The sequence below is a fragment of the Uloborus diversus genome, chromosome 8 (genome assembly GCF_026930045.1).
Source record: "Uloborus diversus isolate 005 chromosome 8, Udiv.v.3.1, whole genome shotgun sequence".
Taxonomy (NCBI): Eukaryota; Metazoa; Arthropoda; class Arachnida; order Araneae; family Uloboridae; genus Uloborus; species Uloborus diversus.
The window spans coordinates 74,216,831-74,234,443 of record NC_072738.1 but is presented as its reverse complement, the minus strand read 5'-3'; the positions used below and the strand labels follow the sequence as shown (position 1 = coordinate 74,234,443).

Here is a 17,613-nt window from a genome sequence, read left to right as displayed (position 1 = left end):
AAAATTAAAGCCAAATGACTCTTAAGGGTCAACACAATGCAAAAATATTAATAAAATGGTATATGATAATTTTAATCATGAATTTATTCGAAAATATTTGAGTGTACGATGACTTTTGTGGCGTGTTATTTCTCTGTCTCTTCGTTTTCTGACCCATTTCAAAAAGAAGATCCGTCAATATTTTGAAAAAACCAATGGGTTGTATGTAGAATGACATAGGAATGATGTGAAAAAATATTGAAGTTCATATTCGAATTCAGTTTCCAGTTATATTGATTTTTCTAAAAAATTGCAAAGTGTACGAACACTTTTGGGAGCCACTGTATATTGTTAAATTTTGGGAGAAATTTTGATATGGATAGGGGGTGTCACTAGGGGGTTTTACTGTCACTTAATGTTGACAGTAAAAACATTTTCTGTATTCATGCAAAGCAGGGGCTGGCTCCCTCTAGATCGAGCACTGGGACACCATCTACTCTGTAATCCAGTTTGTTTAACATATTTAAGATAAGTATACTATCAATGATTTGTAATACTGCACAAATGCACTCTTGAAGCTTTTGCAATGTTTCCTGCATTGAGTGTTGATAAACAATGTCTTTTATGCACCCCCATAAAAAGAAATCATGTGGCAAGTGGAACAAACTGGATTACAGATTAGACGTTTGTCGTGTAACAGAAGGCGCACAGATCAAACATTTGTAACTAAAAAAAAAGAAAAGAAAAGAAAATGAGTTGATGTGAGCATCACATGACTTCCTTTTACTTCAATTTAATGCCATTTCTAGATTATTGGTATTTTTAATGTGATTCATTAGTTTACTCTCTAAATATCGCCAACAATGGCCAAATTAAAACCAGATTTAAAAAAAAAAATCGCCAAATTTGTTGCTAAGTTGGCGACAAAACTTGGCGACTAAAATACTGGTGATATATTGCCAAGTGTCCGCCATATTATAACACCACTTGAGTTTACATTGAAATTAACAATGATTTCCCCTCAAAAAGGGGCAAAAGACCCCCTATAGAACACACCCGAATGTAACCAAAAGGGGAGGTGTACAACTAGACCCCACTAGGAGTCTACGTACCAAATTTCAACTTTCTAGGACATACCGTTCTTGAGTTATGCAACATAGTTATGCATATCCGCACATACAGACGTCACGAGAAAACTTGTTGTAATTAACTCAGTATTCATCAAAATGGATATTTCATGTGTCTATATGTTCTTAGCACTTATCCATGTGTGGTTTAGTCGAAAAAAACACAACATTCATTTGGGTTGAGTAAAGAGGAAATTAAGGTCAATTTTTGAAAGAAATTTTTTTCGCAAATATAATACTTCCTTTTTTGTAAAAGGAAGTAAAAACTTGTAATATTTCTTTTTACGTTCATGCATCACTTATTTTGACATGTGTAGTAGTTTCAAAAATATGATTTCTTTAAAATCAAGTTCATCATTTGTGCTCATTCTGTATTATATAACTTCGAAATTTAATATCTATGTGCTGTTGAGCATAATTTCTTGATTTGTTACCATACTTTTACAATTTGTAAACCTATTTCAAAATTTGTCTAAAAAATACGTGAGAGTTGTTTGAATTAATAAAACCTTTTTTGAAAGAAGAAACATTTAAAAAATGAGGGAGTTAATCTCTGAAGGGCAGAAGAGATTAACCTTTGTACCACTTGCTTAGTTTTTGCACATTTTATCAAACCTGTTTATAATTAAAAGAAAATAACACATATGACTGTGAGATAAGTACTAAACAATAAAGAAAAGAGATTCATTTGGGGTGGGGCAAAAATTGCAAGACAGTACATTTTGATGACCCCCCTCGACCAAGGTTTAAGTTAACACAGGGCTTCCCAAACTTTATAGCCAGCAGATCACTTTCATGGACTAATGTTCTGTGCCGACGCCTGTCATTAGAGTGTATCAATACTTGTTGTTAGAAGATAATTGATTTTAATTAAATGAACCATTACGAAGTCGAGAGGAATATCACTATTAAAAAAAAAAGTAAAGTAGGTAGTTTACAATTGCTTAACTTTATTCACAAGTTCTGGAGTACAAAAATTAAGTTGAACAGACAGAACTCAATAGGTAACCAAATGATTAAAACTCGAACTAAGGGGTCAAGTAAGGTTGTTTTAACCGACACACTTTTAATATATTCGATTTATTTGCTGATAGCTGGAGTTGGATATTAGGATCAACATCTAGTCAGCTTCGGTAAGTTGTGGTAATGGAAGAATACTCTTTTAGTAACAACTTGTGTTTTTTATTTTCCAGCTCAAGCCAAAAAAAGCACAGTCTGAAAAAAACTGTAAAATCTTAGGAGCCAGATACAATTTGTAGACTCTAGACATTTTTTCAGGGTTCATCAGAAAATTCAGTACAACATGGTTTCTAAAATAATATTGTTCTGAAAGAACTAATCACGAAGTTATTTCTTTTACAGGCAAACTTATTGGACCCTCAAGGTATCCTGGCAGGTAGATTTCAAGGTGCAGTTTGAAGTTATGCCTATCAAACATTCATATTCACATGACGACAGACTGTATGGTTTCATTGAAGCAGATAACAATTCAACCATCTCTTATGCAAGATCTTGCCACATTGTTCCTTGGATAGCTGGGGAGTAGGGCTCAAAAGACAACTCCTAACTTCAATGGTGAAAATTCTAGTTTTCAAATGCAAAATTTAAGTATCACTTAATGTTTTTTAAGCTTTTTGTTTTTCGAAGTTTGCCGCAGATCCCTACTAAGGTTCGGAGGACCCCCCAAGGGGTCCGCAGACCACAGTTTGGGAAGCCCCGAGTTAGTGGAACTAAATTTATCCAACAATAAACTTACAAAATCATTGAGGAATATTTTTTTTATAAATCATTTACAAGAATTTCCGAAGGCCGGATCCAGGTCCGCCGGACCAACTGTTGAGAATCCCAGCTTTAGAAGGTAGGATTACAAATTATGTTATTGGAATTTCTTTAGCAATGAATCCGTTAATACTTACAAGGTGGTGTAACACTTTTGGCTCTCATTGTTTCTTGCGTTGAAATGATATTAGCTACGGGTAACGGTGAGGGATTTCTAGAATGGTTCCTGAAGAGAGTACCAGCAGCTTGCTTAATGACCATCAGAACCACTCGCTCAGTTGTTGCTTTTAAAGTTGCAACTGCTTTCTCATGTGTTACCCTTTCTAAGTTCGTATCACCAACCTAGAAAAAATAAATAAATATCAGACTTCAAAAATGAAATTTAAAGAATAGTAATTAAGAGGAAAAATGATCATTAATTATTACAAACCAGTATAGTGTCAGTACAGTAAACCAGAAATTATATGTAATTCATTCAAATTATTGTTGTAGCAAGGACATGTTGATTTCTCTGCATTGATATTTCAACAACAAATAAGCACCTTGAACAAAATGCATAGCTTTTTGTAGAGGTGCTATACAAACATGGGGAGATAAACTTGCAATTTGATGATAAAACTTTAATGCAGGGGTGGATAAAGGAAGAGGGTCATGAGTCATGCCGCCCCTCCCCCTAAACAGTCGACACTCTTATACATCCATATTCTGTTTTGAATATGGTCCCTTGTATTTAACCTGTTTGTTCCTTGTATTGTAACAAACCAAGGATTTAGATCAAAGCAAACAGGTTCAAAATAAAGAGGGTGGCCAGCCACCGTCGAGATGACAATTTGGTGCAACTGCTAAGGATCTCTGAGGGATTCTGGAGAGGAAAGAACACTTACTATAGAAGAAAATTTTTTTGACTTTTATGAATTCTGAAAAAAAAAATGAATGTCAAAGAAATAATGGCAGTCTATGACTGATCAGTTCTAATCAACATTTCTGCTTTTTGTGTGTTTGTATATAAAACAAAACACACACACCAAAACTTATTCTTAATTCTCAGAAGTCTATGTATTAATTCAGTACTTGCTGGGAATAGAAGGGCTACTGATTTGAACAATGTAGATAATCTGTTCTTGCTGGTCAAATGTAAGGGTTTCAAAAAAATGCAATGTTATGATTCCAAACTGGAAGTGAGATGTTAGGTTTTCCACTGAGCATACCCAGTGAATTAAATGCAAGTGGATAACACTGATCTCCTTGGAGTAGGATGTAGAAATAGCCAATGCTAATCATCAGCAAAAAACTTCAAAGGAAATCAAGGACTTATCTCTGAGTTTTTATGGTGGGAGTACATTTGAAAATTGAGCAGCAATGCTGAGTTGAATTTTAGGTAAATAGTTTTATAAATGCATAACAAGGAAGTGTAATGAACAAATAGTTTTGTAAAGCTACCAGTTATGAATACAGTCCTTCCTATTGAGAAACGAATCAAATAACAGTCAATCCACTGAAAAATAAATAAAGTGGGAAGCTAGCCACAGGCGAATATGGCAGTATTAGTGATTGATCTTTTTGTATGCTATGCTTGATGTTTATTCAGTTTATAAGGCCAATAAGAACATAAATGTAAAAAAGGAGCCAGGTTTGGTATGACGGACGAACAAGTTCAGATCAGTGCCAAGTTCTAAAGCAGTACTGTCATACAATTATAGCAGTTGGAACGTACAACATTTTACAATTCATTTAAAAACTATTTGTTAATTTCTTAGGCATGGGATGAACAACATAGTATGTTAAATTCTTATCGAAGGAGTCAAATTTATTGGACAAAATCAAAAAATACTCTGGTATCAGTATTTTTTGCTCAAGATCAGCATTTATGCCTAAAGAACATCCTTAATAGACAAACTTACAGCCACTAGTTTGTCTCCCACTTCCAATCTTCCATCAATGTGTGCAGCTCCTCCTTCCATGATTTTGGTCACATAGATTCCATCGTCTCCAGGTACATGCTGATTGCCCACACCTCCAGCTATGCTGAAGCCCAGGCCCTTGTTACCTTTCAAAAGCTCAATTTCCATAAGGTGGGGAGAAAGTCGCCGCCTTTTCACTAGCTGAAAAAGGAGTTTTTACAGTGAATATTTTGAAAATATAAAGGTTCACAATCTGAGACAGAAATTGAAGAAAGTAAAACATGATGAAACATTTTATAACAAACTCATTCAAAAAGAACCTTATTGAAGTATAAGTTTAGTGCAACAGGTATGGTTCATAAAACCAGGGTACAGGTACTTACAGGATACAGGTTCCAGTACAGGTACTTTATCATTCACTTTGTGTGCTTCCCAATGTTACTTGCTAAGATGAACATAAATCTTTTGTTTATTGCAATGATACTTTGTCAACGTTGGTGCATTAAATTTCTTATTCCAAATTGTGAAAATTCATAGTACATTTAAATTCAAACTCTCTTTTATTTCATGCTTTTAAGCCTCTATTAACCTGTACGGGAGGGCAGCCCACGGAAGATAGCGCTCCCTCAGGACGGCAGCTGTTACAAGAGGACTGCGTACAGGCCAAGACAATTTCTCCCGCTGAGCATAATAAGCAATTTCCGAAAGTATGCATTGCATAATAATAGATAAAATGAACACTTTAAGTAGAAATAAAACCATTTTTAATCATGTTATTAAAGATATCATAATTTCAACAAAAAGTTAATAAACAAATTGTTGATATTTATCAATAAAAGCATAAATGTACTGTATTTTACTACACCTACATGTATACCTAAGTGAAACACCAAATGTTGATAGAAAATGTGAAAAAACATTAAAAATATTTCCATTTAACATAATGAAGTACATGAAGAATATTGTAATTATTAATATTTCAAAGGCGAATAAAAAATCTCAAAGCACTGATTAATGCAGAGCCTGACATTGTACATTTTGAATCTAGAGACAGTGTCATATCTTTCATTGTACTTTGAGCAAACTAAACATCTCCTTCTAAGTATTTTGCCTGTTTTTCAGTGCACAATTATAGAAAGCAACTCTAATAATTTCTAGTTGTTTAACTGTCATCGCCAGAAAGATCCATAGATGGACCATTCATAATTTTAAATATTTCCTCCTCAGAAAGATAACGTCATCTTTTAATCATAGCTATAAAACTGAATCTAAAAGTAAAGCCCATGATACAATACCACCCATAAAATCCCATCCTAAAACAGAATCGAAACTATAAATAACCACTTCTAAATGAGTACATGTTTTAATTTTCAACACTTGAACATGTATATGTTTACTTTCCCAAAAATCCAATAAATCACCGACACTTGAAGTGCCCCATTCTGACGTCAGAAATACTAATATGCTAATATGAGCCAGAAATACTAATATGCGAGAGTAATTTTTTGAATGGAACATGGATAAGTAATGCCCTCTGATAGTGAATATTTTGTACCAAAAGGACGACTTAAATGGGCATCAGTGGGATATCTGAGTAGGATTCGCTGTAATGCAAAGCATCGTCGTTCCTATTGGAAAAGATTCTTGCGCTGACGTTGTTCGGATTGGAAGAGCATCTTGCGCTGAATGTAAAAGCATTTGTAGTCTGACATAGGAGTGTAGAAATGCAGAGTTAAAGTGTACAGTAGCCTGCCTCATAAGGCTATGCAAGAGGCTGTCATTCGCTGCTGAGATTTTAAACAGCATGCAGTGCTTCACGAATGCTGAACTAGCAGACATCCATCAGAAGTACGGAAATGGGAGAGCTGCTTGAAGGTTATATACAGGGAATGACTTTCTAACTGAGAAATAACAAATCATCAAACCCTTCAATGCCTGCTGCCATATGAACTGGTCTCCCAGCTCATTTGGCAGCAGGCATAATAGCTCATAACAATGCAATATATATTACGTGAAATTTGGCACAATTCTTCCACAAGCACAAAGTTGTGGACCACAGAGAATTACTCGTATGGAGAGTTTTGCCAGTTGAACATAAGCACCCATACCATTTAAAAAGAATCCACGGATTCGTAAATGCCTCTGTGTAAGAGACTCTAGTGCAAACTTTTCACAATGGCTCTGACAAGCTAATTTTAAAACGTGCTCATTAAATTTGTTTTGTTTCTTTCTATTGACCTTTTCACATTCTTTAATCTCCAAAGCTTACATGTGATGTTTTCAGATGCACGTTGTAATGAGAATCCTTTTATATTTTTCAATTTCAAAGCACTATCAAATTTGGCAAGACTTTTCTGATCGCAAGTTTTTTTTTTTTTTTGCGTTCCCAGAAACAGAAAGCATCGGTAACAGAAAGAATAAAAATGTCAAACATATAGATAAACAAATGTTGCAGAATGCTAGTTTCTGAAGTCGCACAATAGCATATTGTGTTTGAAGCAAATATCAAAACAAGAATATATATATGTTATACATATTTATTTATGTGTATGCGAGTTCAGAACTTAGGAACAAAAAAAGGAAAAAAATGTAGCACTGAAGAATGCACTTTTTCTCTAAGGAGGATGAGACTGATAGATCTTTGATTTTTCCCAGCTGCCGAAAAAACTTACTGCCATCCTTACCCGTCTTTCTTAAGGTTTTATACATAGTTAAATGAAAAAACAGAAATAGACTAGATTTACCACTCTCCAAAAGAAAATTAATTCTTAACAAAATTCATAATGTATATAGATTATACACAACCGTTTATGCATGCAATCTATGACATGTGACAGTTCTGGTGGAGAAAATGTTAAATTTCAGGACCTATGCCAAAACCGGGCCAGGGACAGCCCCCCCCCCCCCTATCGATATGCCACTGCATATGCAATGCACAAAACAAAATGGAAAATCAGCGTATAACCAGAATTACTGGCATTAAAGAAGTCTTCTGAACCAAATACAAATTTTAGTTTTCTGTAAATTATTTTATGATCTGCTGTCATTGATGTGGCCAATGAAGAAAAAAAATTTGGAAGAAGAAAAAAACTGCTGATTTCCTTTTTTTTTGAATGGTATAAAGAAATTCTGCAAAATATACTGAAACACAAATGATCACAGAAATTTGGTAAGACTTTTTAAAGAACATGCTCTTTAATTTTGGTCTCCTTATCTTAAGATATCAATTTATAGGAAAGGGTTCAAAGAGGGCTACGAGGTTAGTAAATGAGCTTTCTAATTTTGATTATGGTTACAGGCATAGAATGTTTAAGATGTATAGTCCGGAGCAAAGAAGAGGGGACATTATCCAGTTATTTAAGTTTATTAAAATTGAGGATGATTATGGGTTAGCAGATGGCAAAACCAGCTGTCATCGTTTTCAGCTATTCAAATCCCAAGTTAATCTTGAAATCAGGAAAAATTACTACTTCAACAGGGTTGTAGGTATTTAGAATAGTTTATTAGGAGGAGCTGTTACTTGCAATGAGGTGAATAGTTTTAAGAGGGCTCTTGATCTTCATTGGGATAGATAAATTGACTAGGACCAGTCCAGATGGACCCAAAGCCTGTTGCTGGTTGTCGCTTTGATATTTAAATTGCGTTTGTATAACTGCAGGGTTGTCAGTAACTAGATGTGTAAAAAGAATACTTCATTGTTAAATGGCTTAAAAGTAACATTTGCTTTAAAAATTGGCCAAAATTGTTCAGAGTTGTGTTCAAATACTTTTAACCAGTGAATTTTAAATAATTTTTGAAAGAAAGAAGTAATGATTTCTCTGAAAAAAAGAAGGAACGAGCGGATGAGCATCAACTCCTTCACGGTAATGGCACTTGCAGTTTTCATCTGTGGATGGGTTAATGAGAATATGGAATACACATGTGTGTGAAAGATTAAATATGGAAATGAAACAAGATAAAGGAGATACAATGTATTTCCACTCCCCCCCCCCCTGTTGGTATATCTATTAGATTGCCAAACAATTAATGTTGAGTTACTAGGAAGAGTAACTTAACTCATAAATAGCAATCAAAAGTAATGAAATGTTGAGCGAGTGATCAAAAATCTACTCAATTTTGTATTTTACTAAATATTTGATTATAGATTGGGTAGATTGCTAGCTGCTACATTTAGGGCATGGAAATTAGCATACAAATTATTATTTACAGGGTTCAGTCATTAGTCACACAGAAAATGTTGTTAATCTGGGTGTCTTAATAAATCAGGATTTCAAGTTTAGTCAGCATTGCAAGTAATAAAGGCAATAGAATGCTCAGCTTTTTCAATGAATCTATTTCAAAAATATCTAAGAAGGTTCTTCTTAACACCTCATTTGGAATACATTGTTCAGTTTTGGTCTCCTTACCTCAAGAAAGATATGTTTTCATTGGAAAAGGTCAAAGAAGGGCTACTAGACTAGTAAAGGAACTTTCAGATTTAGACTAAGATGCCAGACTTAAATATCTTAATATGTATAGCCTAGAGCAAAAGAGTGTTAGAGGGGAGATAATTCAGTGGTTTAAATTAATCAAAATAAAAGACGGTTATGGGTTAAATTTTTGCACGGAAAGCAGGACGAGGGGTCATTGTTTTAAGCTATTCAAATCTCAGACTAACCAGGAGATTAGGAAAAATTACTACTTTAGTTGGGTTGTGGGCACTTGGAACAGCTTAGCGGAAGAGGTGGTAAGGAGCGAGGGGGTGGATAGCTTTAAGAGGGCCATTGATCTGCATTGGGGACAAATCAATTGGTTAGGATCAGCCTAGTTGGGCCCAGTCCCTGTTGCTAGTCATCACATTTGTATTTGTAACTGAATGAATTAGAAAAATTACAGACGTAGGTATATCGAATGTTTGATGCTCAGATCAACCCAAAAGTTTAAAAAAAAACAATAATGGAGAAAAAACAATTTTTAGGAGTAGTAAGTACGCAATATTTACCAAATGGACCATATTGCCGGCTCGTTTCAAAGCATCCACTGCAATGGAATGAGGTATTTCAATGAGGTCAACTTCATTCACTTTTAAAATAATGTCATTGACCCTGAAAAGAAGAACAAATAGATTAAAATACAACTACAGTTTCAAAAAATCAATAACTTTAACTCATTGAAGTCAATTCAAAGTATGGTTAAGAATAAAATTCAAAAGACATCTTTATGCAATATTTCATTAATTAATTTCCAACATAATATTGAAATATAAATAATGCAATAGCAACAGTGCTGACAAATCAATAAATAAGTAACAATAACAAGGGCATACAGAATGCTTGAAGTTTAAGAAAAGAAAAAACTGCGAACAGAAAAAGCTAAGAAAAAACTGATGTTGAACCAAAACACCAGTCTTTTTTCTTGAAAATCTTGTATACTCATTTAAAAATCGTAAACATATAATTGTCTTTAGAAATAACATTTGTTACAATTTGGTTCTTGTTATCTTCTATGAAATTCAAAAGATAAGGTACAATGTATTGTGCATGTGTGTGTCAGGAAATTCTGAATCACAGCTATGTCATGAATACAAACAGCAAAATAAATCAAATGCCCATTGTTAAACTAATATATTTTCTATTCAGCTAATATAGAAATAGCCAGAAAATGCACGATGAAGAATGAAGTCTTAGAAGTAATAAAAATTTTAACATTCAGTTGAATCACTTCCATTTGTAATTCCCCAATCACATTTTTTAATGTTGCTTTTGGTATGTGAAAATGAAAGTTTTATATTTATGGCATTGATATCGTAAATTTCGAGTGTTTTGATACATATGGTGCAAGAAAATTCTTTTTATTAATACAACAGCACAAATTATATTAATTAAATATTTGCTTGTATGTTTTGCCCATTTCTTTTTCAAAAACAACTAGCAAAACCCCAGAAAACCTGCCTGCTCTCTTACAAATTAAAAAGAAAAAAAAATCAAATCAAAGAATAAACAAATATTTTAGACTAGAAAGTTGCTTGTTAAGGTATGATGGTTGAAAGTTGGTTTAACTTTTCTACATTTTAACGAAGCAACTGCTTGTTTAGTGATATTTTGGTAGTTTAAGTTTTAACCTTAACTCCAGAGGATGAACCCTAAACTTCAGTAGATAGCGTTAATAGTTGACAGTTTTTTCGTTTCTTCACTCTCCTAAAATAACAATCTTACCAATAAAAGAGTAAAGTGACTGGACCCAGTTCAGCCTTGTCAAAAAAAGGCCTTTCCCTGCATGTCAAACATTACCAAAAAATATCATCAAATTATCATGCCGTGGCATGAGTTTCATTTAGTTGCTTTTTCCAATATCTTTTAACTATTTACTAACTCAAAAAATACTTAGTGTAACAAAATCACACAACAGAAAATCTTAAAACATAGCTATTTATAGTATATGCAAAAAAAGAAAAAAATCAAAACTTAATTTCTCAGCTCTAACATGCATTTTAACATCATTCAACATTTTTTACTGGAACTACTACTTCAAAAAAGCAACTCTCAGAATAGTAATGAAGTTGATATTTCCAATATTTTTTAAATACTTACAAATTCAAAAAATACATTGTGTCACACAATCAAAAGATGACTATCTGTAGTAACTACAAGAAAACAAAAACTTATTTTCCCAAACATAATTATAGCTTTTTATTGTAAAAAGTCGCTGTTTTTTTTTTTAAATAGTCATTTTTGGCCTGTTTTTTGCCAAAAAAGTCGCCATAGTCGCCTAAGGTAAGAAATAGTCGCAAAAGTCGCCAATGGCAACCCTATATTTGGCAATGATTCATCCTACTTTTGGTTCAATAAAGCCTTTTGTTGGATACCTATTTGCTTCATCAGTATTTCCTTCATATATCCTTTCTTCTGATTGAAAGGAGGCTTTAATCACATGGTGAGCCAATCTTCCAAGCATTTCTAACTATGTTTTGCAGCTCCATTAAAACATTAACAGAAATTTTAAAAGAACGTCTCCTAATAATCAAACCCAACCAAACACTCTGAAAATTTCAATGGTGGTTTGTTAATATTTAATTGCTGTCATTTAACACTAAGAAATAAACTCAAATACTATATGTAGGAATTGCAATACCGGACCAAAAGTTCGATAACTGTATTCGGTATTTTTAAAACGTGATGCCGGAATACCGGTATTTGAAATTTCTCAAAAAATGCTTGAAAACATTGTTTTGTTGTAAAAATATTCTTATAACTTACTGTAGTCGGCCATCAGCTGCTGCAGCTCCGCCTTGAATTAATTTTGTGATATAAATACTGGGATCTTCTCCCACATGAGGATTGTCTGTGCCACCAGCTATGCTGAAGCCCAAACCAGCACCACCCTAAGAAAACAAACAGCTATTTATAAATTGTGTCTTGCAATCATGTTAATAAAATTTAAAAGTTTTTACACTGTTTGAACATACATTAAAGCTAGTTGAACTTTGTCTATGTGAGAAAATAATAAAACAGACATTGCAAACAAAAATGCTTTCTTGGATGGCACTTGTAAAATCATGAGGGACATGAACTATGAATTGCCGCTCAATTACTTATAAAACTGTGTTACACTTCGGTAAATACACCATTAGCAACCGATATTTTTTAAAATTTGCCATTGAGCAAAATGTCTAAAGCTCTTTCGATTGATGCACTACTCAGGCCTTTTTAAAAAACTTTTGACAATGTGTAAGCAATCAGTTCCCCTTGTGTTTATTTTAAAGATTAGAACAGCATTAAGAGTTTACACAAAATTTATCTACAGTTTACCCTCAAAACTCCATGAATTTTGTTGACAATAAATATTATCTTGAAAAAGGGCGCCCATATGCAAAATTGTAAGGGGGGGGGCGCTCAGAAAATTTCCCCACGGTTTAGCAGGATATTTTCTCCATGGAAACCAATTTCAGGACAGATTAGAGTCATTAAAAATTTGACATTTTCAATAACTTATTCATTAATAGCTGGAGAAGAAATGTTATTACATTTTTTTAAAGAAAAAAGTACCAAAAGCAGGGAAGTTCTAATTTTTAAAGGGGGTTTTTGAGCCCCCACTTGCCCCCTATATGAGCACCTTTGAATTTGGCACTTACAAAAAGTGCAATATTCCTAAAATAATTAAATAATAAAGGGTTTTTTCAATTGCTTGAATAAATTGTGACCTTGCATTTAAAGCTCACTTGTGATAAAAGCAAGATCGAAGTTGTGCGAGAAAAACATTGCGCTTTATTATTATTATTTGCAACAATGGCACAGAACATTATGTAAATAGTCATGGAAAAAGTTTAAGACTTTTCAAAAGCATGAAGAACTTTGACTTCTTAATGAAATAAACTAACCCAAGGCCCTGACCCCCTCATTTAAACGCAGTCAACTATTTTTCATGAGCAATATTAAGAGACTTTTTAGTTATTTTTAGTTTTTCACAAAGAAGTTTAAACCTGGCGTGTAATCTAAAAATTTTTTGTGTTGTACAAGACTAAACTTAATTCTGTAAAGAAAGTAAATAAACATATCTCTTAGACTTGTTTCAACTCCAGTTTAGGCAGCTGTCATCATTTATTTTGTTCTGCACACAAAAGTCTACAATAAAAGTTCGCCTAATGAAAAAGTCCGGGAAACGCCGTATTCCGGTTATGCGAATTTTCTGGCTAATTGACTGCTTAAAAATACGTTACGTTTGAAATGTAATAAGATTACAAAAAGCGAGAAAACAAAATTTTAGCGGTATTGTTCCAGAATAGAAGCAAAAATCGTAATCGCTAAAACAAATCCTTGACAAAAATCGTAATTTAAAAAACTAGGCCTCACAAAACTTGCAATCGCTAAATAATAATTAAAAAAAAAAAAAAAATCACGCGATTAAATTACACATTCCAGATCTAAAAATTCGCTCATTCACTTTAATTATCTTTTTTTTTTAAGTATTGATTTTCAAGTTTCGCCGCATTTTTTAAACAAGTTTTAATTAAAGTGATGTCATCATGAAAAATATTCGACTGTTCTCGCTGCATGAAATCTGTAAAAGTTATTTCTTTGTCAGTGCAGCATCACTGCCGTGAAAACAATATTTTCTCGCTGTATGAATTCTGTAAAAGTTGTTTCTTTGTCAGAGCAGTTTCACTGCAGTGAAAACCATCTGCCCTCGCTGTATGAATTCTATAAAAGCCGTTTCTTTGTCAGTGCAGTGTCACAGCAGTGAAAACAATCTGTCCTCGCTGCATGAATACTGTAAAAGTTGTTTCACTGCTAATGCAGTGCCACGCTTAGAAAACAATCTATCCTCGCTGCGGTATGTTGAACATTAGGTTTTCAGTAATTTATTTTATAGGACAACGGATGGTGAGGATTACAGAATAATTAAAAAAGGAATGGAGTCTTAAAATACAAATTTTATTAGCTGGACTTTTCATCCGTCGAAACTCTTAAGATTTTAGTAATACTTATCATTTATAAATTATTATATTTACTAAAAAGGAATAACGCCAGTTGGGATGTAGGTTACTGCAATACCTCATTACACAAAACTTAGAAGTGAAATAGGAAAATAACTTTTTGGCAAGTTTTGTAGGAAACAAAAAATTTTTTTTATAATAATTATATATATATATATATATATATATATCAGAAATTTATAATATATATATATATATATATATATATATATATATATATACGACCGCCCCTTTCCTTCCAGGTTTCTCCTTCCTATTAAAAGTAAAACAACTTACTCGTTCTAACGTAATTTCTTCATACTCCCATTCGTCATCGCCATTTGTCTGTAAGAAAAGAAAAGAACATTCTATAATCTCTATACAATAGTTACAGCTACAGCACAAAAAAAACTTTTCCAAATTAAAAACTCATTGACCTTTATAAAACACAAATGAAGATAAATAAACAAAAATAACAACTAAAATAAAATAAATAGTTTCAAAACCAGGGGACATTCTTCTCATCCGCCAGTTTTTCTATTAATTTAATTTTAATCCATTTATTAATTATTTTTTGTTTTAACACTTCCATCATGAAAATGTATCTGGTTGTAAAGCGAAATACAAAACAATCAAAGAAATAAAAGGATTGAGACAGATGTTAGATTGATGTTTTATTGAAGAATTTTGTGTCATTGCCTCTGCTTGCGCTTAAAGTGACATTAAAGGTAAAGTTTTAAAAATACTTTTATCTTTAACAGAAGAACAACCATGACGTTTTAAATACAACTTAAGAGCCATTACGAAGTTGCAGAAAAAGTTACAATAAGCTGTGCACTTCCAGACAGAGAACAATTTAATCTCAAAAATATTTCTTGTAAATTGAAGAAAGTAACAGCTATTTTTCGGGTACTTGACTTAGCAATTTTGCTGCTTCATGGAACGCTGCATTTTTGTCTTTTCTTTTTGAAATTCAAACTAGAAAGGAAAAATAATAAACTTTTCAGTTGTGATTTTCTAAACGCTTCGCATACCATATTACGCTAGACCAAATATGGCAATTTCTACTAACAGTCAGAAATTATTATCACAGTTTAATTTTCGAATTAAACTGTGATAAAAATTAATTTTCGAATTAAACTCGGTTCTTTTATTATTAAATTCTGCAGCTTTCTAAATTTCGAAATAAATTTTCAACTTATTATAAAATTCAGATTCTCCATAATATGTAGCCATATAGTATGCACACACCGACAACAGTGACATCTTCAGGGGGAAAAAACAGCATTGGACAAAACCAAAGTTTAACACAATATTATATTTAACTGATTTACTCTCAAATACTACTTCGCACAAAACGTTTATAATGTTATGTTCATTGGTTAGTGCATTGCACCACTAAATTTCGCTTATGCTAATACGCCGTGACAAACGCTGAAACTCGTGGCAACAAAGAGGGCCAGCGCAGCGCCTCTTACGGTCAAAATGGGCGTCGTCCAATCAAAAAATAAACAAACTTTGAAACGTCGACAGTGATTAGTGGATTCACATGATTCCGTTCAGCAGATCATAGTTGCATCGTTTAACACAGAAAAGTCATAAATTGTCAAGGCCCGAAAGCGTCAGCGCCAACTAGTGGGACCTTGGTTTAAAGTTTGAAACACTTTCTTCCAAATTAATAAATTTTAATCATTTGTCACTTTTTTATATTGTTTATATGCCAACACGCACTAGTAACGTAAACTACCTTTGTCCGAATTTGTGCGGTAAGAAAAAGCATCAAATTAAGTCATTATTATAACGTTTTTTCGAATTTTTTGAAATGTGCCATCGGTGAGAGATATGGTGAAAACTGTCAGCAAAAGAAAAGGTAACAGAATGAAACATTAATCTCGCCTTTAAAGCTGTACTTAAACTTCATAGCATACGTCAGAATTTGCTGTTAACAGTTTGGTAAAAACATAATGATTGTAGTACATAGGACAAAAAGCTTCGATATTATGAAGTTCACTTATTTTTGTTAGAGAATTCCTTGAATTTCATACGTAGTAGAGGAGACACAGATTTTGGGTCATAAGGGTGAAGATATGTCAACCTACAGACATATCAGTTAAATCTGTATTCCAGAACTTATCCCTATAAAAATACATTGTTAATGTCTTCTGGTATGATCTGAATTGCCAACTGAACTAATCAATTGATAACATACTTTTTTTTTTCTGAGAACACAAAAAACAATGCTTTAAAGTTGAAGTACGATACCCAAAACATTGAGCGGATAACATGCTTTGGATATTTCAGCCTGGACTCTATTCCATTGAACGCATTGAGCTACAATACAAATCCTATGACATGTAGAACTTTGATTAAATTATATCATACAATTAAATTAAACATTTTTTTTAAAGAAGAACTTTAAAAACTAAATTATTTCATGAACATCGCATTTGAAACTGCTACTCAAAGTTATTTAAGTGGTGCATTTTTTAGAAATGCAAATAAAATCAATCTAATTCTAAATAATCAATAGCATATTTTTGCTATCCAAAATAATTTTCCTCTAAGGTGTATGAACTACACAAGCGCTATCGGAAGGCTCAAATTTGCGGATACGAACACAGTTGATAAAAACTTGTCCATTTACGTTCATTTAATAGGCAATGTTTTTTTTTTCTAATTAACATTAATAAACACTTACATAAGGGTCAGAAATGTTCATAATATTTGGTTGAACCTGAAAATAAACAAAAATAATTCTTTAATACAACAATAAATGAATTACAAATTGAGGCAGTGAGAAGCAAAGGGATGTAAGTGGCAAAATTAAAAATCTGGAGATAACACAAATGGCAGGTGAACCTCTCCTCTGTCTTGGGGCAAGAGATAGTACTAGGGTATTAGTAACCGTGGTGGGTGCTGTACTTAAAAAAACTTTCCAATGAAAGCCAACCTGAGTACCTGAGATGTTATCTTTAAACGCATTTTACTCAAAACTTGAAAATGTCCATTTACATCCCTTTGCTTCTCACTGCCTCAATTAATCATTGCATAAAGCAGAGATTACTCAATAAGAAATATGAATTTATTTAGATCAAAATATAGTCAGCTCCAGTAAAAAGACTTCCGATCGGTTGAGGTTTAAGATATTCCGTTTGCTAAAATAGAACAGGGAAGTACCAATAACGATTCTTGGCGCTGTGCTAATCTAAGAAATTCCCCCTTTTCAACCTACACAAAAATGAGTTCGTCTAAAGTCGAAGATTATTTTCCATCAGAGTTTGATTATAACATGAACAAAACCTGAAATGCATAGAATTTCTCTTTTAAATAAAAACAATTGAGCATCAGTAATTAAACCATTAAGTTAAAAGTTAAA

General features: G+C 33.0%; 1 protein-coding gene across 3 annotated transcripts in view; it reads right to left on the bottom strand.

Annotated features, from left to right (window-relative positions):
- LOC129227577 (disks large 1 tumor suppressor protein-like) overlaps positions 1-17,613 on the bottom strand; it is a 358,608-nt gene that overhangs the window by 109,929 nt on the left and 231,066 nt on the right. For all 3 annotated transcript variants that reach the window (XM_054862160.1, XM_054862161.1, XM_054862162.1), the window contains 6 exons: positions 16,936-16,971; positions 14,535-14,582; positions 12,022-12,146; positions 9,768-9,870; positions 4,787-4,987; positions 3,023-3,227 (listed from right to left, as the gene is read on the bottom strand). In XM_054862160.1, the coding sequence (XP_054718135.1) occupies positions 3,023-3,227; positions 4,787-4,987; positions 9,768-9,870; positions 12,022-12,146; positions 14,535-14,582; positions 16,936-16,971 (718 nt within the window). The remainder of the gene's footprint in view (positions 1-3,022; positions 3,228-4,786; positions 4,988-9,767; positions 9,871-12,021; positions 12,147-14,534; positions 14,583-16,935; positions 16,972-17,613) is intronic.